Source organism: Myripristis murdjan, chromosome 5, assembly GCF_902150065.1.
Source record: "Myripristis murdjan chromosome 5, fMyrMur1.1, whole genome shotgun sequence".
Taxonomy (NCBI): domain Eukaryota; kingdom Metazoa; phylum Chordata; class Actinopteri; order Holocentriformes; family Holocentridae; genus Myripristis; species Myripristis murdjan.
Window position 1 is genome coordinate 8,191,088 of NC_043984.1, and position 24,181 is coordinate 8,215,268.

The 24,181-nt window shown below is 41.2% G+C and overlaps 1 protein-coding gene across 1 annotated transcript; it reads right to left on the reverse strand.

The window, feature by feature from the left end:
• Positions 1–6,430: 6,430 nt before the first annotated feature.
• On the reverse strand, positions 6,431–24,046 carry cand2 (cullin-associated and neddylation-dissociated 2 (putative)). The gene is made up of 24 exons (XM_030052003.1): positions 23,970–24,046; positions 23,317–23,460; positions 23,056–23,210; positions 22,069–22,192; positions 21,041–21,098; positions 20,175–20,373; positions 19,493–19,598; positions 19,251–19,393; positions 15,123–15,430; positions 14,489–14,630; positions 14,177–14,295; positions 13,865–14,020; positions 12,946–13,167; positions 11,843–12,049; positions 11,222–11,409; positions 10,012–10,177; positions 9,741–9,881; positions 8,862–9,001; positions 8,420–8,595; positions 7,936–8,031; positions 7,626–7,795; positions 7,274–7,438; positions 6,966–7,073; positions 6,431–6,811 (listed from the first exon to the last, which is right to left on the reverse strand). Exons 1-24 carry the CDS (start codon positions 24,035–24,037, stop codon positions 6,581–6,583), a joined length of 3,732 nt encoding a protein of 1,243 aa, XP_029907863.1. The 5' UTR covers positions 24,038–24,046; the 3' UTR covers positions 6,431–6,580.
• Positions 24,047–24,181: the final 135 nt, after the last annotated feature.

Sequence of the window (24,181 nt, forward strand, 5' to 3'; positions counted from 1 at the left end):
GAAAGCTCTGACCCGAGACTCAGCAACAAATTCTACAACAGATTCCTGCTGACTGTAGGTGAGTTGCCACGTTACTTCATTTTGTGGATGTAATCTCCCTTCACGGGCATCGCTTCTAGATGTCACTGTGTTGAAATGCGACATGAAAAGTTTCATTCTCAAATGGAGTATCTGCCATAAGAAAGAGATGATTCCCTTTTTAAGATAACTGCTCACATGAAAGTAAGCAACAGTTTGTTCCTGGTTAATATTAAAATTATAAGACATATTATAACATTAACCCCAGTTCAACCGTCAACTCAGGAGAAAGAGGTCGTCACTGTGGAAATAATATGAAACAGCACAGGAGGCAGGGAAATGTAGCAGTTTGCTTCGTGAAAAAAAAATCATTACAAGATCAGTAATTTATGACACCACTAATCAAATGATTTATGTCTACAAAACATGATCTGCATCTCAGTTTGTGCTCATTTCACAAAACGTTGTGAGGCTGTGTTGCCTCAGTGCACAGCCTGTAGAAATGTGATATACATTCTCTGCATAATTGTTCCATTTTGTGTCTTCTGTGATTTTGTAAGAATCAAATGTCATTTCTGTGACATGGTGAATGTCTCATTGTGGGAAGTAAAATTCTGCACAAATGAAACTGGTTTGTGGTTTCACTGGTTCCCTCTGTTTGGACCATTTTGTTTAGCCTTTATGTGACACATGACCGCACAGTCACAGCATCTGGGGGTGCTATTTTTCATAATGATCTCACTTCCTGCTGTAGCTTCCCTCCTCGCACTTGTTTTCAGATGAGAGCACAGTAGTTACGTTGGCATCATGTTCTGTCCTTAACCACAGAACTATAATTTCATAGTCTATAGCATTTTAAAAGAAGAAACTTATTTTGAAAATATGAGCTCAGTTCAAGTTGAATTTTGAATAAACTCGTTGATCATGATGAGGTAGGCAGTGATGTAGCCACTGCAAAAACAGGGATCACAGGTGAGCTTTTTTCCCAGCAGCCAGTTGGACGTGGACAGCAGGTAAACACAGGTGTTGCTCTGAGCTGTGTTCTTCTTCAGTGAGCCGGCACCCCCGACTGAAGTAATGCCATCGATAACACCTGTGTTTACCTGCTATTCATGTCAAAAAAGCAGAAATAACTGCAAAAATTATTCTAACACCAGGCCCAGAGACTGTTGGGTGTACACCATGTGATCTTACATATTAATATATTTTGATTTATTTGTTTATTCATTTATTTGATAGTGACAGACCACATTAATGAATATAAGATGTAAACATGCTGGAGTCAGTAAGAATGCTATTAGACATCCGTTGTCCCTGGACAGGCAACATAATAATTATAATGATAATGATAAATAATAATAATTATTATTATTTATCATTAATAATGATATTGATGAAATGCTTAAGCTTCCAGTAGCCAGATCACATTTTCACTCATCGATCATTTTGTAAGTTTTATTTGTTTTATTTTTGTTGTTGTTTTATTTATTTATTTATCTATTTTTGGCCAGGAACCTTTTCCCAAGTTCTACCTTATTTATTTTCTCTTTAGCCTTCTTGTTTGAATTTAAACATTGTCACTAACTGGCTCCTGTCTGTCTTTAGTGTCACCAACGCAGCCGCCCGCAGGCCCAGCACACACTCCCTCCCCGTCTGAACAGCGTCCCGGTGAGACAATGGGGCTGCCGGCTCCAAGCCACAGCAGCCAAAGTGGAACCAGTGGACTCCCACTGAAACGTTCCCAAACCCCTATCATTCAAAAACATTTTGCACATTTCCTCAACATTTTGTTTGTTTTACCAGATTTGAACTAGGGGTTCTATATGGTCGTATTTCTTTTTACTGTCTCTTATTTATTTATTCATTTACTTATTTATTTGTATGACACAGACATTCACACATATCTAAATAAATAATCACTGAACAAAATATATATATATATATATATATTAATTATAATGTTTAGAGACTCAAAGTGGTTTTGAATGTCCTGAGTGCAGACTGTGACACACAGAGCAGACAAATACAAACAACAGCAAAATATTGACCAGTCCTTGTCTTTCAAATCCGTTTCCATGGCGCCGTGTGTTGTGACGATGATGATGGTGGTGTTGTTAATGATGCTGGACATCCCTGTGTGGTTTTGTCTTGCAGGTGACCGTGTTCTCATTATTGTGGCTGTCTGTGTGGCCGTGCTGCTGCTGCTGCTTCTGCTCACCGTGGTCTTCACCGTCAGACGTAAGACGTTCTCCATCAGTCCATGTGTCCACTCTCTGTGGCTGCTTCCTCCTCGTCCAGGTGCCAGAGGGGGTGCAGCTTGTGCCTGCATGCACTGGGCACAAGGCAGGCACTCTGCACGGTCACATTATCTAAGTGAAGCTACTTTAAAAACAAAAACTAGACTTTAGAAAAAACGTTTCATCACCAGACCGCAACGGGTGATGCGTACATACTCACACTTCCTGTGTCGACATTTCAAGGATGTCATTTCTAAAAAAAAAAAATAAATAAAAATGCCATGGCTGAATGCAGTCACTGTGGTTGTCGACTGAGAGTGGGCACGCTGCAAGAGTGTTTCACCAGTGTGTGTCCTAAACTGCACCCAGTGTGCATGGTTGTTGCAGAGTGTTCATCTTTACATGGTGTCAAATGACAGCAAAATGAAGGACTCTGTTTTCCCAGCGGTTGCAGGGTTGTTATTTTTTTTTTGTTTTTTCTTCTTTAGAGAGACAGTGGTATTATAAATTGTTCATTTGACTGCGCCTCTTTGCTCCCTTCCCTCTCCCCTCTCACTTGTGTGTTTTGCACCCCCAGGTGTTGTGCTGTCAAAAAAAGCAGTTTGTGGGAACAACACAGAGGTTAGTGGAGAGCAGTGCACTCACAGCCACATGACCAGTGTTTTGTTTAGTGTATTCTTACTGGATTATCAGCTAGCAGGTTGATGATTTTGCCAAATGTCAGGTTTATAGTTTTAATGTATGCGCTCATAATACATGCCCCTTTAAACCTGTGGGCTGTGTGTAAAAATGTATTTTTTTTTCTTTTCAAATGCATTGGTTATTTTTATGGAATTTGTCTTGAAATTTTAACTATATAATCATATTAATTATACAGTTTTCTTGTAATTACACTACTTTACATAATATTTTTATTAAATTATTTATTTATTTATTTATTTATTTATTCAAAATCTCTCATTTGACATTTTCCTGCTCACTTTGAAGTAATCTTCTTGATTTTTTTCCCCCTCTCAAATATTTTGGCAATTGTGTGGCATTTTTATTGACTTAAAAAAAAAAACAAAACAAAACAATTTGTTCAAAGTGTCTACATATCAAGTTATTTTTTGTTTTTACTCTACTGCATACGACTTCTCCATGTAACTTCTCATTATCCAAACACTACTGAGGCTGTATCTGTCATTCTTCCCTGCCAGGACCATCGTGTCTATGAGGAGGTAGAGGATTACACCCAAAAGCCACAAACAGGAACTGCACTGCCCTCCATTTACGTCACTGCCAGCTTTCCCACAAACCCCTCTGCCTTCCCCCAATACGACGTGGTCAGCCTCCCAAATAGCTCCGGTGAAGCCGCAGCGGGCACACCGCCTCCCACATCCAGCTCCTCTGACCATGAATACTCCACAGTGGGCAGCAGCAAAAGCCCCATCTACTCTACTGTCAATCACCCGTCCAGCTCTGTGGACATTCCTCTCTATTCAGTGGTCAAAAAGCCAGAATTGAGCAAAACGTGAGCCATCAAGGCTCTGTCCACACCTGAACTGAGCCTCAGTGGTGCCTTGGCTTTGCCTCAGGCCCAAACCCAACTTATGGCTAACTTCAGTGGGCATGGCATTTTTATTATCACTTTACAATAAGAGTACAACAATTAATGTTAGTTTATGTTAGTTAATGCCGTAATAATGGTTAATTAACTGTTAGTTAATGATTATTATGGCATTTACCAATGTCTAGATATCTAGACAATATCTACAATAACCCTTAAATAACATATAAATTAATACCTTAGCATGAAGTTACAATATGTAATGAATTACATCAAATGTGCAAATGTTCAGAACACAGTAGCAGGAGCTCATACGTGTTGCTGATTAACACCAGTCAGCCCACTGTGATGCTGCTGAGATTTCAAACTTTCAAAGTAGCCAAGCCCCTTTGAAAGCAACATAATGCATGTGTAACATATCTTCCTTTAGCCGGACTGTTGAGCACTGAGCAGTACACCTGTCCAGCAACATGCTCCAAAGGCATTAGGCCCGACAGAACCAGGGTCCTGATGTTGTGCACAGAGGCCCTGCTACACCTAAATGGAATGCAGCCTCAATTAACATCATTGGTACCACCTGTGTTTACCTGCTGTTGCATGTCAAAATGGCTGCTGTGGAAAGGTCTGTTGCAGACTTGTATGTGCCTCGTTACCCGTCTGTTGCTTGACCTGATTCTTCTTTGTCCAGGAGATCCGGACAAAATATGGACATTAATCTACCCAACTGAAGTCACTCTTCATGAACACTGATAAGAAACTTCTAATGACGTTACACGCCTGCTTGGCAGAGTTAGAGCATCAGCAAGTGGATTAATGTTCTAAGTCTGTATTGTTTTATTGCTGTTATTATTCCATGAATGTCATGATTGTACAGTATCTGACTTTTGGAAATGATCAAAAATTGATATTTTAATGTTTGGATGCAAATATTTTATATTGTTGTCAATAAAATTAACTAACTAACTAGCTCCTTAAATGTTTCTAGCCTTATGTGTAAACCTTACTTTTGTCATGATGTTAAAAATACTGCCTCTAATAACTCCCAGCCTCTTGAGTCTGCACCCAGTGGTTGATCTGTGCAATAGCCACTAGGTGGTGCTAAAGTTAAAATAATATATGTATCTTTGATTGGGAAAAATTGAAGATACAAAAATAGAGATTTCTACTGGATCATAGAACAAAATGATCAGGTATTACAGGATTACAGATGAGTCAGTTGTTACTCAACCAGTTGTTGATGTTTCGGATGGTCAAATTCACTCTCCAGCCTGGATTTCTAATACATTCTGTTCTCAAAAAATCAAATGACACCACAAGGTTTTGTTTCTCCAACATTCAGCATGGTGACACACCATTTATTCCCCAGCTGTTTCTAAAGGATCTCTGCTCTAATTAGCTAGCTTTCTTCCCTCTGTTGTGAAAATGTGACTTACAGGCCATTGTAAGATGTGCCAAACTTAGGTCTCCTCAAACAGAACATTTCCACATTACAGTTTATTACCTCATTGATTTGCACTTTTACTGCTGTTTTATTTGCGCTGGTGCATGGTGAGTCTATCATAATTTTTCCCTGCTCCATCATTGTTGGGCTTCTAAGACAGAGACTCCCCTCCTGCATCCTTGGTGTTGAGAAATTAGAACATCAGTGTATGTTTCATTTATATAATATGTTTCAGTTATGTATTTATAAGCTTTCAAGAGCCATTACATGATTACAAGATAATACATATAATTTTTTTTACTTCGCGTTTGTACATTGTCCAAAGTTTAATACTTTTGCCATGAAAAAACTATGCTCTTTCTTAACATCATGATTTAAAAAGTCTCCAAATACGGCTTTGTAGGTGTTTATTTCTGTTTTTTTTTTTTTTTTCTCTCGGTCACATATTGATGTTAGTGTGTGGCAGTAATCTGTGTTATGGCTGTATGTATTCCCTGTGCTGTTTGTCCCTCTTCCTCTCCTGTCCTTTCTGTAGCGCCACTGTATAAAAAGTATGGCTTTCAGATTTAAAACTCAAATAAAGGCTCAAAACATTCTTAAAAATAATTATCCTTCTCTATTTCACCTTGATTCTAGATTCCAAGCTGAGACTGAAACTTTACCCTGGGACTGACTTAATAAGCCATTACTTCAGGAAAATACCTGAAAAAACACATTTCTGGGATATCTCTTTTCTCTGGAGACATACATTGTGTGGCATTCTGCTCTGCTAATGGTTAAAAACTCATTGCCGTCTTTGTTAAGGCAGTGATTATTTGTTGGTATCACTGTGTGGGAAGGCAAACCAACATTCTTTTTTATGACAGGATGATTACAGATATTTCTGCAGAACTTCTGTTGCAGTTTCCTGAGTCAAAGTCCATTAGTCACAGAGATAATCAGCCACACAACATACACTGAAAAGGTCAGGAGGCCGCTTACAGTTTATACACAGCCTCTTACACACTATTATACATCCCAAACTGAATGAAACCTACGTCACACTGGGAGGAACACAAAATGGATGCAGAGGCCGTGTCTGTGAAACTGTAAAATCTACATCCTCAGCATCACTATCATCATCAGTGGAGTCCTTATGATACTGAATGTCTCTTTAGAAGTAAATTCACAAACTGAAAAGCCTAATGTTGTTACTGCTGTAGAATACACTTTTTGTATCATAATTTTTAACTGCACTGTATTTCGTCAAAACACTTTGGCTAACCTTATGAACTCATTTTCAAACAATAGAAAACAGCAAAAAAAAAAAAAAAACAAGTCTTCCAGCATCCAACACTAGCTGGTATCCATGCTCTCGACGGGCCCTAAGCCTCCTCCCTCCCCTCCCTGGACGCTCTGGTAGATGGACGCCATGTCTGCGTTGGTTCTGATCTGGTTGGCGAAGTCGGCCATGCTGGGGCTCCTCTCCACCTCGGGCACGGCCAGCAGGGCGGCGACAGCACGCATGGCAGACCGCCGCAGCTCCTCCTGTTTCTCAAACTCCTGCTTCACAGAACCAGCTTTCACCTACGTGTGTGTGTGTGTGTGTGTGTATGGGTGGAGAGAGGGGTTTCATTCACTTTGGTGAAGGCAGTCTTTCCCATTGTACTCCTCAGTTTCATGAAGATTTTATAGATTTTGAGGGAAAACATACAGTATTATGTGTGTGTAAACCTTGTACCTTGGTAGTGCAGGTAGCTTTAAGTGGCTCCACCAGTCTGTCCAGTCTTTGGAGAACGGCACCAGGACACAGAGAAGCCAGTCTAGCTAGCATCAGGAAGGTCAACATCTACACACACACACACAAACACACACAAACAAACACACGAAGAAAAAGTGAATATGAGTAGAAGAGGGGCAGTGAAAAGAGGATAAGAGGCAAGAAAATCACTGTCCTGAGTTTCTTAAAACAATGAAAACTGTGGGTAAGGCTGTTATGTGCATCAGTGTGTGTGTGTTGCAGTGTGTTGCAGTGTGTTTTCTATCCACCCTGATGTCATAGTGGTCTTTCAGTCCCTCCTCTACATGGTCGAGGAACAGCAGGATGTCCAGCCCGTCCAGACAGCTGTCCAGCAGGGTGTACATACACTCAAACGCTGCTTTACGCACATCCAAACCGTCATCTACAGTGTGTTTAAATGGACCCATCTCCACCTGCAACACACACACACACACACACACACACACACACACACACATAAACACAAATGTACAATTTGTCAACAAAAAAGAGATATTAAAATGCATTTATCTCAGGCATATCTTGTTTGGTCCTGCTGCAGAAACACCAAACCAGCCAATCAGACATCAGAGCAGTCAATTTTCCAACCAATCAACCCACTTCTCTGATGAGGTCCTTTCTGATCTGCGTCTCCTTATAGAGGCGTGGCAGCACCGTTGCTAGGAGACCACGGATCAGGGATGGCTTATTATGGGCTGCCGAGTTGAACATCACCAAGGCGACACGGCGCACGTTGATGTCCTCGTCCTGCAGCGTCTTCAGGAAGTCACCTGACGTATGGACAAGACACGGTGCTGAGCATCTTGTGTCTCTGTGTTATTGCAGTCCTATCCTCGTGAGAGCCACTTTGAGTATTAGTGAAGACATTTTGTAACACTTCACAAAACAAATGTGTGTGTTTGTGTCTTACCTATGCAGTCTTTTAGCAGTGTGTCAATGGGAGCAGGCTGGTCAACAATAGTGAACTTCACTGCTGTCACAACTGTGCTGCGGGCCAGAGGAGAGCCTGCAGCGGGACGACACAGGCAGAGTGCTGTCACAGAACTTTATTTTAAATTCTAGTGGAGATACCAAAGTTTTCAAAGATCCCAATTTTGTCCCACTGAGTTACAGGGAAATGTGTATAAAGTGATGTGCAATACATCCAGTTATTTTCTATTTTATGTGATGCTGCAGTCATAAAACAATGACACGTTGGCTTTCAATATTTCACTCAGTTTAAGTGTGATGTAGCATCAGTGAAACAATGTATCCAGCACATACACAATATGTACGTGACATTGTTGTAAATCAGCACAATCAGCATTTCAGAGGTTAAAGTAATTGAGTTTTTTGGCACAGAGAATAGAAATCACTTCCTAATACACACACACTCCCCATCTCACACATCTTACCAGCATTAAGCTGTTGTTTAAGCCTGGGGAGGAGCTGTGCAGGGTTGACTATGGTCAGTTTTCCTAGACATTCGGCCACCAGGTTCCTGGTGCCCTCCTCCTGACACTGGCAGTTCTGAAACAGCAAGGCCCAAATAGACTCCACATGGGGTGAGAGACTAGAGGCTGGACAGGCACTGAGAAGAGAGTGAGCGACAGAAGAGGAGAGGGGGAAAGCAATGAGTGTAACGTTTATTTCTAATGGTGACGTTATGGTGGGACAATCAGGTTTTTATTCAAGATGCCCCAGAAATCACACATGATGCACACCAATCAAGTGCAGCTTTAAATACAGTTAAGCTATAAAAGAGGTGAGGAGAGAAAGGCGGAAACACAGAGACTGAGAGGCAAAGAGAGAGGGGATGTGCATAGAGAAGATGTGAGTAGACACACACAAGCATACCTGATGACTTCTTTGAGGGAGTGTAGTAGCAGGTACTGTCTTTTTGGCTGGGAGGAGATCTCCTTCAGCAGGAAGGGCAGGTAGTCAGTTAGGCTGCCGACTGCCATGCTGCCCAAAGCACAGGACGCAGCCGTCTTCACCTGAAAACAACCAAAAAGTAAGAACTCCTTACATCAAATCATTTTTTCCTCTCCACGTTTATTTACTCAGACAAGGGTTTGGACGAGCCTACATGCTCTTTTTCAACACCACTACTTTACATTCATATGGTTCCACACTGTATGAACTGCTCTGGAGGCAGCCGACGTGGTTACAAGCTTCATTCTCTTACTGCCACAAAACTAGACTGGAGGATGTCATTTTAGGCCCATTTTATTTGATGTAATTTACAACTACCTGAAGTGCATTGCACCATACAGAAAGCTTACAATACAAAAAGTATTGTAACTGTGACAATATTAAAGGTGATGTAACAGTTTAATATTAAAGCAACACTTTTGGAGTGTGACAGAAATGTGTGGGAGCTGCTAAAAAAGCAACAAACTGACAAAGTGATTTTAAAAAAAAAAACAAAAAAACAAAAAGACACCTTGCTCTAAATTAGCTACATTTGATCCCTTATGACTCCTGCTGTCTCCACTTCAGACATCTGAAAAGAAAAACTCAAGGTCTGCAATGTCCTCAATATGGAGAGCAGGCAAAAACACAAATTTCCCCAGTGATCAGTGCCTTCTATGGTGCAAGCTCCGTACCTCAAGTTAAGTGAGTCTTTGCATGACTTTCAGATGCACCATCATGTCAACTGGACTGCATGTGCTCTGTTGCATGAGTTTCCACATGCAGCATAAAGGGTGAAGCATGAGCCCAAAAAAGTGTTACCTCTTCGCTGGTGGATGAGAAAGCCTCAAGAATGACTCCCTGCACCTCCTTACTGCCTCCCAGACTGCCGCTCCTCCCAACCTCACCCAAACACAACAGGGCCAGGACACGAGCTGACTCCGGAGAGCCAGGATTCTTCACCTAGAGCACAGAATGGAATAGAATAGAATAGAATAGAACAGAAGAGAATTAAGTGAGACAGACTTAACCACAATGGAGTAGAGCATTTACAAGACAGAGAACACACACACACACACATCCACACACTCACCTCCTGAATGAGGCCAGTCACCATGCCTGGTGCTTCTTTGGGGCAGGCAGCAGACAGAGCAGCCACACATCGGGCCACAGAGTGGTAGGACTGCCTGTGAGGGGCAGGACTGTCCGGATGGGACTGGGAACTGTGGAATGGCCCTGTCAGAGACTTCAGCAGCTGACTGGACAGGGGAGGGAGAGGGCAGGGGGATATGGGTAAAATAGAGAGACGGTAGAGTAAAGACGTGAAAACTTTTCAGATTTTCATTTCAAAAGTTTGTCTACTACTTTTTATTCTTCTAACTGGTGCTCACTGGTGCAATTCCACCTGGAACCCCCCATTCCTGAACATTAAGAACCACCATGACACATGTTAATTCCTGCACAGTAAGCAATTATTTCATCCAGCTCTGATGGAGGTTCACAGCAACCAGGGGTGGGGAGGCAAGTTTGTCTCCCCACTGCCTAGTCACACTGAAGCTGCATACTGCTTGAGCTCAGACTTAACTTATAATCAACTGACTACAGACTTCTTATAAATCTGTTACTCTGTAAAACCTGCACCAAAATCCTATTTTAGTTTTAGAGTAAAATCAAAGTAAAGTCTGAACCTGGCCATCACCTGCTGTGAGACAGAAAACAGTACAGTCTTTTGGTCACTGGGGGCAGTGTTGAGCACTAACTGGAATACTACTGTCATTGTTAAAATATTTATAATTAAGACATAATTATAAGCTGACATGAAAGTGATGGTTATAAAATTATGTCAATTTCATAAGATTTCCACTAGAGCTGAGGCTTTGTGGTGTTGACTGGTTCCATAACCAGAGGGGGAAAAAAAGCATTTTTTCTTAAATGGTTCCAGATTTCATTCATCTAAGCAAAGAGAAATGTGCATCCTCTTAACCAGCATCTGGTCATTTTCACCAGTTCACAGTAGAAACAATATTATCACTTAGAGAGCTGGTTCTCTGTTGTGACTTCAGCTGAAGTCCACTGATTGCTGTTCATTTGACTCTGTTTGGCCCTGTTTCAGCGCTCTGTGTCGCCCCCTGGAGTTCGCCTCACATATTCTTAGGGGTGGAATATCTCCCTGTACAGAGAAAACAGCAACAGAAAGCTGCTGTTCTGAATAAACACTTCAGTATTTGATTAAGCTAAAATGTAAGGGCACATTTAGTGCAAAATAAAGCCAACACACAGCTCACCCTTACACATCTTCTTACCTGTATCCCAGGTTACTGGTTTTGGAAAGCACCAACGCCTGGAGGAAGTCCAATATGGCTACCAGGGCACCCCCCTGGAGCAGTGGAGAATGGACTAGTCCCAACACTCCTGGTAGCACAGATGAGCCAATCTTAGCCAGAGAGGAGGGGCAGGCTTTGGCCACACAAGTCAGCAAGGTGATGGATACCTGGAAAATATATGATTTATAAACAGTTATATCATTCACATTTTTCAAAGGCCCATATTATCATTTTAAATGGATTGAATGCTGATTACTTTTTTTCACACCTGAAAACTACATGATCATCAAATTACCTATACAATCCAACAAACATGACACCATTTTCCTCCACACAGACTATTTCACCAGTGCCACCTTGTGAAGCCATAGAAAGTGTGCCTTGGATTGGCCATAGAGAGTAAATTTCATCATCTTTTTGAAACGTTCTAACCTAGTATAAATGCAACTACTGATACAGCTGCTCTGGTCGTCAGAGCAGCTCTAACCCAAAGACTGGATTAAATGGAACTCTTTGTAGACTGGGACAAAATAATATTTCTTTCTGACCTCAGATCTTTTCAGTACTGTTTTTGTCATCCGTCCATGCTTCCCTTCCTACCTGCGATACATGCATGTCACTTTCATCCACCAGGGCTGGAAGCTCATTCAGCACAGGCTCCAACATTGCGGGTTTGATGCCGGCAGTGTGATGGGTGACCAGCGCCGTCAGACAGGCCAGGGTGCCGAGCTTCAGAGCTCGCTGGTTCTTCCTCAAGAAAGAGCCGAGCACAGATAGAGCTTCAGGCAGGATGGAGGACAAGTCAATCTAGAGGGCAGGGAGAGAGGGAAGGAGAGAAAAGCATTGTTACCTTTCCATAAACAAAAAGATAAGCTATTTACATCAAATATTGTTTGAAACTGACACTGAGTAGAACGATCGACAACAAACCTTTGCCTAAATATGGACTTCCAGATCATTTTCTCTATGGGAAAATACAGGGTTTTTACATAATCATCCCTGTCACAGTCTGTGATTCAAGCTGCATTAAAAACTTGGACATTTTTATCTGCACAATTGTTGCTTAATCAGACTGGACTAAAAACAAACCAAATCTCATAAATTATTATTTTTAAAAAATTAAGGAAACCTGATTTATTTATTTTAATCTCAAAAATACTAACAAATGAGAGATAAATGATGACATGACTTCTGAGACCTATAGTGGAAGTGAGGGGGAAGGGAGGGAGAGAGAGCGTGCATCAGCCATTCTACAATAGACATATGGACAATGGAGATCTTTGCTAGGGTAAAATTTTGTTTTGAGTCTGGATTGGAACTCAGAAATGTATGACATGAAGATCTGGAGTCGTCTCCAACCACTCTGAAGAAACAGGTTAGTTCAACAGCCTACGGCTTTTGATTGATGTGACAAATTTTACATCAAGCAACTGGTTATATGTGACTTGTCTGAAAATCTAATGCAAGCTATCCTCAATGAATTACCCACTAGAAGCAATTTGATATTTTCAGCTTACCCAAGGCTACACGATCAAGTTTGGGCCAATACAAAAAATGTTTTGATAATTTGTATCAAATAAAAAAAAATATTTAAGCATATTGTTCTGCATGTTGGTATTGTCCACAGTGTTTATGGCCATCACACCTGTTTTCATTGGGATCTGTACAGAGAAATAAAAGGTGATTAAAGGATAAAAAAGCACCTTTAAGGGAGAGGCTGAAATGAGTGTGATGGTTCGGACTGCTGTCAGTCTGGTGATCTCATTCTTCATCCTCTCCAGGAAGATCGCCAACACGCCCTGGAGCTCCGCCCCCAGATGGTCGCCTAGGTGACACACCATGTGACCCATACAGGAAATGGCTCTCTCTTTCACCTCCTGGTCAATGTCTGTGGCTTTCAACCTCTTCAGGGTCCCGGAAAACACCTTGAGAAACATCAAAAGTTTTACAGTTTCTTTTAATACGTCACACCAAGCAACACCAAATCACTGTTCCTATGTCCCGCCCCCCAAATGCAAACAAGTCAATCATGACTTAGTGAATGTTGCCCTCGGACAAGCAACAGGTCTTTCTCCATAGACATGAATGAAGTTTCACTAGAATTTGAGGTGTTTTCAGTGGTTTATGCTCTTTCCTGAAAAAAATTATGAATATAAATTAAGATTAACAAGCACACCTGTATTTGGCTGAAGATAAGTTATTGTGTTGGAATCACAAAACGATTGTTTTTGTTTTGTTTTTTTGGACCACACTGAATAACCTATCACAGAATCTCACCATCTCTGTGGCTGAGCACATAAACCTTGTCCGATGTAGCAACAGTAACTAAGGGACGCAGGACTTACAATCAAGCAGTTTCTGGCAGTATTGAATTTTAGATTTGTGGTATTTGTGCTTAGATTTAGAAAATTAGACAAGGAAATAGCACCTATAATTATACTTGCTCCCTAGCTTGTTGCGCTTCTCTACAGCACCAAGAATTCACTGGATTTTCTAGTGTTAATAATAGCAATAGACTTTAAACTTCATAGTTTAAACCTCATAGTTGTTGAAACCAATGAGCAGAACAGAACAAGTCAATACAGAATACAACAGAACACAGCCAGTCTTGATCCATCACACCTGCTTAACAAAGGGTTTGACATCAAATCCTCCAGCAGGGCCGCTCTGTTCTAGCGGCCTCATCACCCTGACCAGCTGCTGGGTGACCAACAGGGCCTCCGATGTGATCTTATAGAAACTGTCATCCACACAGCCCACCACTGGGGGCACAAGCACCTGTATTAAACACAACATGGAAGAAAAGATACATAGTTTTACTACTGGAGCAAAGAAGATCATCCATATTTCTCTATTGATTTAGATTACTTTATGCTTTAGGCTGAGTACCCACGCCAAAATCCAAGAGTAAAACATAAACTAGGTTTCAAGAACCTGCATGTGTGGCTGGAAGGTTTGGGGAGGGTGGGAGAGAAGGAGGACATGGAGGAAAGAGAGAGCATCAATCCTCATGGTAGAGGAAGAGGCCTTATCTGTCAGGGAGAAGACAATGCCTAGAAGAGAGAAAAACAGAAAGAAAGAAAAAAGGAAAAGAGGATAGAGCAGGGCGAAGGGAGAAAGAAAGGGCAATAGACGAAGCAAAAGACTTGATTATTTGGAGTTTGGGAGAAGCAAGGAGAGAGAAAAAGCATGAGAACGGTTGTGAACTGAAGTTTGGAAGCACGGTGTGTTTGACTGTGTGTGTACCAGGTATCAGTGCAGGTATGTGCTGCTCCAGGGCTCCAGGCACTGTGTGTGCCAGTTCAGTGAGGAGACAGAAGCAGCCCTGTCTAGATTTAATACTCTTGTCTTTCAGCTGTCTGTGGAGAGCCTTCACTATCACCGACACCTGGGGAGAGCACACACACACACACACACACACACACACACACACACGCACACACATTAGACACACACATGCTCATCACTATTTATTCTCACATCCCACAGAATATTTGATATTTATGTCTCTGCTTTTGGACTACACATGGATGGTGGAATCAGAATGCTGCATATAAATTTCCTCTACCTTGACTGGTAGATGGAAAAATATGCTATCAAACACGATTTATTTTGTGTGCTGAGGTTTGCGTATTGTTTCCAGAACTGATAATGGAGGCAAGTAATGAGTGCACCATAATGCTTGCTTCCTGTGTCTGGTGCCACTTCTGAATCATTGTTTTGGGTTTTTTTTTTTGTTTTGTTTTTTTGTCTCCACCCACTAATGTTAAACTGTCTGCTTCCAGAAACGCTGCACATCAAAAACGTTTCCTCTCACACTGAAAAAAAAAACATTTGCTCATTGACAGAACCTGAATTTGTTTGAAACGTGGTTCTGTACCTGCTTCTTTAGCATTGCGACTGCCGGCTCCTCCTCCCTGTTCGCCCCCTGGTCTGAACCCGTCGTGATCAGGTGGGGACTCGAACCAGCCCGCGTTTGTCTCAGCAGCGTCACGAATGCCGCAAAGATGTCTGCTCGTACGTTCTCCTCTCGCTCCTTGAAGCGGGAGAGAAGGGCAGGGCAGATGGAGGAGTAGAAGGAGAGCAGGAGGTCCCGGCGCGTGGCGATCAACGCCTCCAGGCATTTAATGGAGGAGCGCCGCACCTTCCAGCTCATGTCATCATCATCACTGTACTCATCATCGGATTCTGGATTACATTAGAATAGATTAGATTACATTATGATTAGGGATGCACCGATATGGAAATTTTGGCCGATACCGATATCCGATATTAATATTGCTGTTATGGCTGATATCCGATATTTACCGATATCGATATGTTTTTTTTTTAAGTTTCAGAGATGATAAAATTCTGTACAGACTGAGAATCATGCAAACTGAATTTTTGAATCTCTTCCTTTATTTTCAAAACGTGTTTTACTTCCAAATAACAAGTTTATCGGGCTACCATAAAACACAAGTAACCAACAGTGTTACTTTTCAGCAACCTTTACTACTTGTAGCAACTGTGTAACTAAATTAAAGTACAATTTGACTCCCTCAACTTACAAAACTCCTGTGAGAAGGTTTGGATCATAAATTATAACAAGGATCATAAATCAAAATAATATCCTGACAAAGTTACCTGATAAAACTTGCCAGTATTCATGGCAACCAGGCATTTGTTAAATTGCAAAACATGTTTTAAGCTCAAGCCCACTCCATTTAAACTCAAATCTGTGAAAAAGGCTAAATCAAAAATATCAAAAACATGTCCTGACTGTCAGTGTACAATTTTCCAACGTGCACTGTAATTTTCAAGTAAATGCCCCAACACTGAAACAATGTTTCCACCAAGCAAACATAAAAAACACTATACAAGTGCAAATCAGTGCAAGACAATTTCAAGTCCCATCTATAAAAATACTCAATCAGAATTTTAGAACTGTGACATAACTGTAACTCAAAAGACATAGTAGTCTTTGTACATTTTCCAACTTAAAGGAGCCACAATGTACTCAAAGTAAATTTCCCAAACACTAAAATAGTGTTTCCACCTGACACTGTAGGTTATAGTCCAGGCCTACTTCATCAGCAAAGGCAGGTTTTTTTTGACAAAGAGAAGCATTTCTGCTTTCTCGCACTGGATCCTGTTTCTCTTTTCATCAACAATTTGTGATGCAGCAGAGAAGAGACGTTCGCTGTCCACACTTGTACATGGAGCTGAAAGGTACTTGCATGCTGCTTTGGCCAAGGCAGGAAAGCGAGACATGTTGCTTTTCCAATACTGCAGTGGGCTCTCATTTCTGGGGATAGGGGGCTCAATCAGATAGCCATGCACCTACAGTAATGTAGACGTAAGTGTATTAGTATGCATGTCTGATAAATTACCAGCAATATAGACATAACATTGTCCTCCTCCCCTTAAGAGCTTTGATGAACTTTGCTCTGAGCAGATGACCAGTGCTAAAGGTCAACCTCAAGAGGGCAGAGAAGCATCACTAAATAATGTTTTTGTAACAATTAGTTTTTTCATTTAAGTAAACCTATTGTTTTAGTAACTCTATAGAATGTACAGCACATTAATAAGAAAAAATCATTGCTCAAAGGATTTGTTATTTTAATAAAAGACAGGGTCTGATAATACTATACCTGCACACTTGTGTGGCTTGTCAGGCCTGCCTGCTGTTCCATGATGGAGTTTTCCTCCAGAATTTCATCATGCATGTCAAGCAGCGACTTTCCACCCTCGTCGCTCGTTCTTATCTTCTTCTCTTGTGGTTCTTCTGTGCCTGGTGTCTCCGTAGCTCTGTCGCTGTGCGTCATTTTGTCCACTTGCTTCTGGAGCATATTTACCGCCGCTTGCTTGGTGACTGTGTCAAAATAACGGTCTTTGTACCTAGGGTCAAGGATCGTAGCCAAGTAGTAAAGCGGCTCAGAGAGAGCGCTTCCAAATCTCTGGTTCACAGCTTCCAGTAGAGTGTTTTTTGTTGTGCGGACCCCTCTGTCTGTGTCAGCTGCCTTGCTCAGCAAACGTTTCAGTGCCACAACAGAGGGAATCACGTCCGCTGCAGTAGCCGAATGCGAGCTGATCTCCCCCGTTAATTGTTCAAATGGAGTGAGAAGCGTGGTCATGTTTTCAACGAGGCCCCACTGATGTGCGCTGAAACAAGCAGGCAGCTCATGATCTGCTCCATACACACCAAGCGCGCGCTTCTGTTCCAGTAGACTTTTCATCATATAAAAAGTACTATTCCATCTGGTTGCGACATCTTGTTGTAGCATCTTGGTTTTCATGCCTAACTCTTGCTGTATGTCTCTCAGCCGGGAGGTGGCGAGTTGAGAGTGGCGAAAATGTCCGACAATTTTCCTTCCAATAGCCACACAGTCAGAGACGTTTCGCTGACTCAACACTCCATCATGCACTGCTAGCTGCAGCGTATGAGCCATGCAGCCTAGGCTTTTAACACCACACTCGTCCATTGCCTTCTGCATATTTCGTGCATTGTCGCGAAGCACAACATGCACATTGTCTTTTTTAATTTTCCACTGAGCGAACATGCAGTCAAATGCGCTAGCGATGGCGGCCCCCGTATGCGATCCTGCAAACTCCTGTGCATGCAAAACAGCTCTCTTCATTTCAAAGTTGTCATTAATCCACTGGGCAGTGAGGCTCAACATACTCATCTGACTTACGTCCGAAATCCATATATCCGTCGTGAAGCTAATGTCAGTCACATTGTCCAACAGTTTGTGGATATGCGTGGCCACAACTTCATGCAAAGCAGGGAGGGAGACGTCGGAAAAGTAGCGCCGACTTGGCAGGCTGTAGCGGGGTTCAATATGCTCTATCAACCGCCGAAATCCCTGGTCCTCCACTATGGAAAACGGCTGGTCGTCAAGAGCAATCATTTCCATTACCTTGTTTGTTATTGATCTGGCTTTTGCACTGTCCTTGGCAAATTTCTTGGTTTGGTCGAGTACTTGTTGTATTGGGCTCCCAGCTGCGGCGGCGGCGGCTGCTGTTTTCGCTTTTGCCCGCTGGCTAACGTTAGCAGCATTAGCTTTCTGCCATTGGCTGTGAACTTCTGGATGGCGGTTTTTCAGATGAGATATTAAATTTGTAGTGTTGAATGACTTGACGCGGCATCCTCCTCGCATTACCTCGACTTTGCAGGTGTTGCATACTGCTTTTCGAGTATCTTCTTTCGACACCGTGAAAAACGACCACACCGCTGACATTTTTTTTCTCCTCTTCATTTTAACACCCCACAATCCTGTGCTGTTTATGTCACTGACACGTGCCCAAACAAATACCCTCTCACCCTCCCTCACACCTCTCCCTCTCCCGGCACACATACACAAACAGCAACTAGACGGATATAAACATCGGTTGTTAATATCGGTCCAGTTTTACTCATCTGACCAATGCCGATATGTTAAAAAATGGCGAACATCGGCCGATACTGATATTAATGCCGATATATCGTGCATCCCTAATTATGATATATTACATTCGATTAGGTTAAATTAGATTACATTAGATTACATTACAATACATTACAATACAGTAGATTAGGTGAGATTAAATTAGATTAGATTAGATTAGATTAGATTAGATTAGATTAGCACGCATTAGATTATATCAGGACACTTTAGAATATTTAAGAGTATATCACGTAATATAATATCAGATTATATTAAATTAGATTGAATTAGGACACATTAGATTACATTATATTAGATTACATTGGATTATCACAGATTACATCAGATTAGATTACATTACATTACATCATGTTAGATAATTACACATTAGATAAAATCAGATTTGGTTAGATTAGATTATATTAGATTAGATTAGGCTATGTTTGAATAGATTACATCACATCACATCATATCATGTCATTGTTTTACAAGTTACTATTTACTTCACATTACACATTACAACCTGTTGTAATCCCTCAAGACAAATGCAGCTCTACAGAGCCACACAGAGACACACACACACACACAAAAGAAAAAACCTTGGTCCAGCCCATCCTCTATGTCCATGCTATCTTCCTCCTCCTCCTCTTCATCATCATAGTTATAGTTAGGGTCAAAGGTCATGAATTTCTGACACAGCTGTATTACCGTGGCAACATGGGGTGACATCTCCTTTGGACACCTGTCAATCAAAAGACACAGAGTGAGTGTGTGTATGTGTGTGTGTGTGTGTGTGTGTGTGTGTGTGTGTGTGTGTGCGTGCGTGTGTGTGTGCGTGTACCTGCGTATGAAGGCTTCAAAGGCTTGGAAGCAGTATTCTCTCAGTTCATCATCCTCTACACTGGTGAACTTCACCACCATTGGAATCAGCTTCTCTAAATGTTCACCTACAAGACACAAAACACACACACACACACACACACACACACACACACACAAATGCACGTACATATGTGCAATAAGACAAAAGAATCTTCACCCACTCTGTAGAGTAAATCTGTGTTGTCCTGGTGTAGTAGGAAAAGCTGCCTGTTTGTTCCTTAAAGGAAGTTAAAACAAATGCAAAAAAAGATGTAATAAATCCTGATGAAGTGTCCTGATAAAAATGTAAAATTAGCAGCAGAGTAGACACATAAAAAACATAATGGTGCATTTTGTCATGCAAAAGATCAGAGCTTCCTACTTGAAAAGACCGATCACATCAGCTTTCAGTGAATTACTAAATTCCAATGTGACCAACAGGGAAATGTTTACAGTCAAGTGAAGGGAATGAAATATTTGCATAAATAAAAGATGATGATCTCTTTAAATGTCATAACAGGGAGTGACTGTCATTTCCCAGCTTCAAATGAGTTTGAAATGTAAAAACTTGCACGTTGTTGCTTTGAACCATCAAGATACTCAGGAATTATTTTTGCTCTCATATGACCTGCATGCAACACACGAGTAACAAGAGGCCTCACCAACGCGGTGGCCACCCTGCCGGCTGATGGTTGCCAGACACTGGATGTATGTCCTCGTCATTGAGGTGGGGGGCCCCTTGGCCAGTTCAGCCAATAGGTGTTCAGTAAGCTGGGAGAAGAGGGCGGGGCTACAGCAGGGCACCAGCTGGCCCAGGGCCAAGATGGAGCGCTTCCTGACCGCCATTCTTGGACTGGTTAACTGATGCAGTGAATTGGTATGGAATAAAATTAATAGATGAACAAATGAATGAATTAATCAATGAATGAATGAAAAAATAAAATACAGTAAATTAACTGACAAGGAGTGCTTTTTCACCACCGTTCCTGTGCTGATTAACCCTTTAAATTCTGCTTTGAATTTTTTAAGCCTTTGAGCAAAAGCCGCTCATTCATTTATATTATTTTCCAATTTTCTTGTATTTTTTTTTTTTAATTCGCAAAATTTTTTGAAAATTTTTCTCTTACATTTTTTAAAACATGTTTTTTGTTTGTTTGTTTGTTTTTTACAATTTCGAGGAGTAATTATGTGGTAAATTATGATCGTTTTCTTGAAATTAATTTTAAATATATACTTATAATAATTATAAACCGTTTTCTTGAACTTCTTTTCTAATTTTCCAGTAATGTTTAAGTAATGTTTCCAATGCTATTGCTAGTGTTACCACTAGAACACCTACTACTATTGGTAGTGTGACTAACACTGCTATTAATACTACCAGTATTTCTGCTGTTATGACTATAACAACTATTACCACTGCAGCTACTGATGATATTATTGCTACTACCACCAACAATAATGATGATATTTTGAAGCTCAAGGGAATTTACAGGTCAAAGGAGTTAGAGTTTGGCTGGGAGTGTGTCACCTGAGGCAGCAGGCTGGAGAGCAGAGAGCTGTGGAAACTGACCAGCGCGCCACACAACCTGGAGGAGAGGGACAGAAATTAATCATAACACATTGACAACAAAGATCCTCTCTGATTTTTTAACAACATAAAATCAAATATCAACACAAAACTCAAGTGGAGGTGCCCACTTCACAACCTAGTTTACATTTCCCATTTTAGGCATTTAGAAATAGATTATTACTATCATTATTATTATTAAGGTCATGGAGTCTGAAATGTTTCTGTAAGCACATTGACATCCTTATAAAAGGTGTCAGTAAAAACAGTTCCACAGCAGAATAAACTTCATCTCCTACATCACCAACACAGCAACCAAGACACACAAGGAGCAGGGTGATAGTGCCCTAATGAAAGATTGACTGATTTTTTCTTGAGAATTGAAAGTGTGTTTGAGTTTCTGATTCTGGCAGGTATTGCTTTCCACCAGCGTTGACAGAAAACACTGATTTGCCCAAGAGTGTTTTAAATGTCATCTGAACCTAAAACACCTACAAAAAGTATTGATGTTTGAGTAATGTGTGGGGAAACACTGGACTTGTAATGGACCTGTAACTGTATGGAAATGGTAATGGAAACAGAAATGAGCAGCCAGCAGCTACACTGGAAACACTGTAATAGTGGCCGTAGCCCCCAGAGTCTAAATCATGGTCAGATGACAGCCAATGGATGCTGAGATGGGAGCAGTGCTATGAGCATGCAACACAGCATGTTTCATTCTCAAACCAAAAAATTAAATGACAAATTCATATTATTGTTCCAGGATCTAGCATGGTGATGTATCAGCTCTTCATTAGGGGCTTCTGTTGGATCTCTGCAACAGGTAGAGGCTGATATAAGTAACAAATTATTTAATGCCAATTTATTTTAAAGAAAACAAAGCATAGCACGGTTGCCATCATTCAAATTTTCATTGGTTTGTCATAGACAGAGTGCACTACTTTGCATTACATATCATTCCTGAGTAATTATGGTGGGAATAATATTACCTTCCCAACATATCCGATAAAATGTCCAGGGCCTCCAGCTGCACTGACACATCTTCATGTTTCCCCATGGCACCAATCAGCTGGGATGTAATCTTCTTACACACACTGGTTGTCAGGGTCAAACCTGGCAACCCGAACAAATGCAATAACCCAAAGGTAAAGCATAAACAAAACATACTGGCAGCCAACCTACGAAAACAGGGGGCATACAATTCATGATAAAAAACATAGACATCAACTTATTCAGATCATTTGTGTCTAGAGTTTTTTTCCATCTTTGCTCCCACTTCGCAATGGCCTCGACAAATTTTCCTGCCACGTTACTATACAGAGGTGCCTTCAAGTGCAATCGGAAATATTGTAATTACAGCTTGAGTGCACATGAATGACCTGACAAAGCCGTAAATACAACTGGGAAAGTCAACATTTTTTTTATGATATGTGAGATGTAACATCTACTGGATGTGGGTTGTTGGGGGAAAAAGGTGGAGACTATCGAAACTGTACCTGAAATTACTGTTTGACATACCGTGTCAGTAACACTCTTTGTTTAGCTTTTAGCTGCCACACATTTTTAGCATAGGTACCAGTTGTCCTCTTTGATATAAATCTCCAACTTTTTTCCATCTTATATAGCTACTTAACAATACATGCCACAAAAATACAAACAATTGATTTTCTTGTATTGTTACATCAAATCCCATTAGTTTTTTCTTGCAAGAAAACAGTGTGTCCCACCCCATGCCCCTCCTATCAAATAAACCATGACTTCACCATGACATTAAATACAGCAGGTTTTCACTTTCAAATAAAAAAAAATCTGTAAATCCAAATTATACAGCAGTTGTTGACATTTTGGATATACCAATGGAAAAAATTTGGCATCCAAAATGTCAACAACTGCTGTAAAATTTCAAACTTGCTTTCTCAATCCAGACTTGGGCTGAGAAGGTTTTCCTGTGACCGCAGAGATATGCTGCCCTTTACCTGATGAAGACGGCGGCAGTTCAGCGATGACAGTCTTCAGTCCCATGCTGGAAATGTCCCTCAGCTGCTCCTTGTCTGACATCATGTTGGAGCACAGGGTGTCCACCATCGTCTCCACCTGGTACTCCTTCACCTTGCTCACCAGAGGAGCCAGGCTGGAAAACAAACACACCCTTGGTATAAGTCATTCATTTTCTCTGTTAATTTAGTCCTTTTCAGACTTTACTGTGTGTGTGTGTGTGTGTGTGTGTGTGTGTTCACCATTTCACAGCCAGGTTCTGCACCTCTCCATTCTTGTCCTCCAACAGTTTGAGCAGCATGGTCACCACCTTCCTTTCACTATCCTCGTCCAGTTTAATACTGTCCTTCTGCAGCTCCAGCATCAGGTCATTAGTGGCCATGAACCTGGACACACACACACACACACACACACACACACACACACACACACACACACACACACAGGAGTGAGGAGAGAACAAACAGAAAGAAATGAGGGCAGAATATACCTACCTAATTATCAACTAACTTTAGTTAAAATGTTGTTTTTTTTTAATTATGTTGTTATCAAACGTGCTCTCTCGCTCTCTCTCTCTCTCTCTCTCACACACACACACACACACACACACACACACACACACACACACACACACACACACACACATTGGATTAGTACACATAAACACTCAAGAGTTGAACAGGCCAAAAGTAAGCCTTTCCTTTTATTGTTTTTTAACTATTCAAATCTGACTTAAATCATATTCATCACACATTCAATCACACATGAACTGTGCATTGATTCATGCAGCACAGTCTCATAAATATCCTAATATATTTTGACAGTCACTGTGTCATGACAGGGAGCCAAAAAGTGTCATCTCACTGTCAGGCACACCAGCTGCTCAGTGTCTTACCTAAAGTCTTTGTCAGTGGACGTCATTTTCTCCAACAGGTTGGAGATGTGGTAAGATACATTCGACATGTTGGTGGTTTTACAGCTGACACAGTAGATTTGAGGGGGTTTCCACGAGAAAACAAGAGTGCTGGACGACAGTAACCTAGCCGGCCAACATGGCGAGACTGGACCCGAGAGCAGCGGCGACACAAGACAGAGAACTAGCGGGCA

What these genes read in the sequence shown, in the direction of transcription:
- cand2 (XM_030052003.1), bottom strand. Translation starts at nt 24,037, where the DNA reads ATGTCGAATGTATCTTACCACATCTCCAACCTGTTGGAGAAAATGACG. An exon ending in GCAGGGTGGCCACCGCGTTG is followed by an intron (nt 19,599 to 20,174) that starts GTGAGGCCTCTT and finishes TGTGTCTTGTAG; the next exon opens with GTGAACATTTAGAGAAGCTG. An exon ending in TCTCATCCACCAGCGAAGAG is followed by an intron (nt 9,002 to 9,740) that starts GTAACACTTTTT and finishes GGTTGTTTTCAG; the next exon opens with GTGAAGACGGCTGCGTCCTG.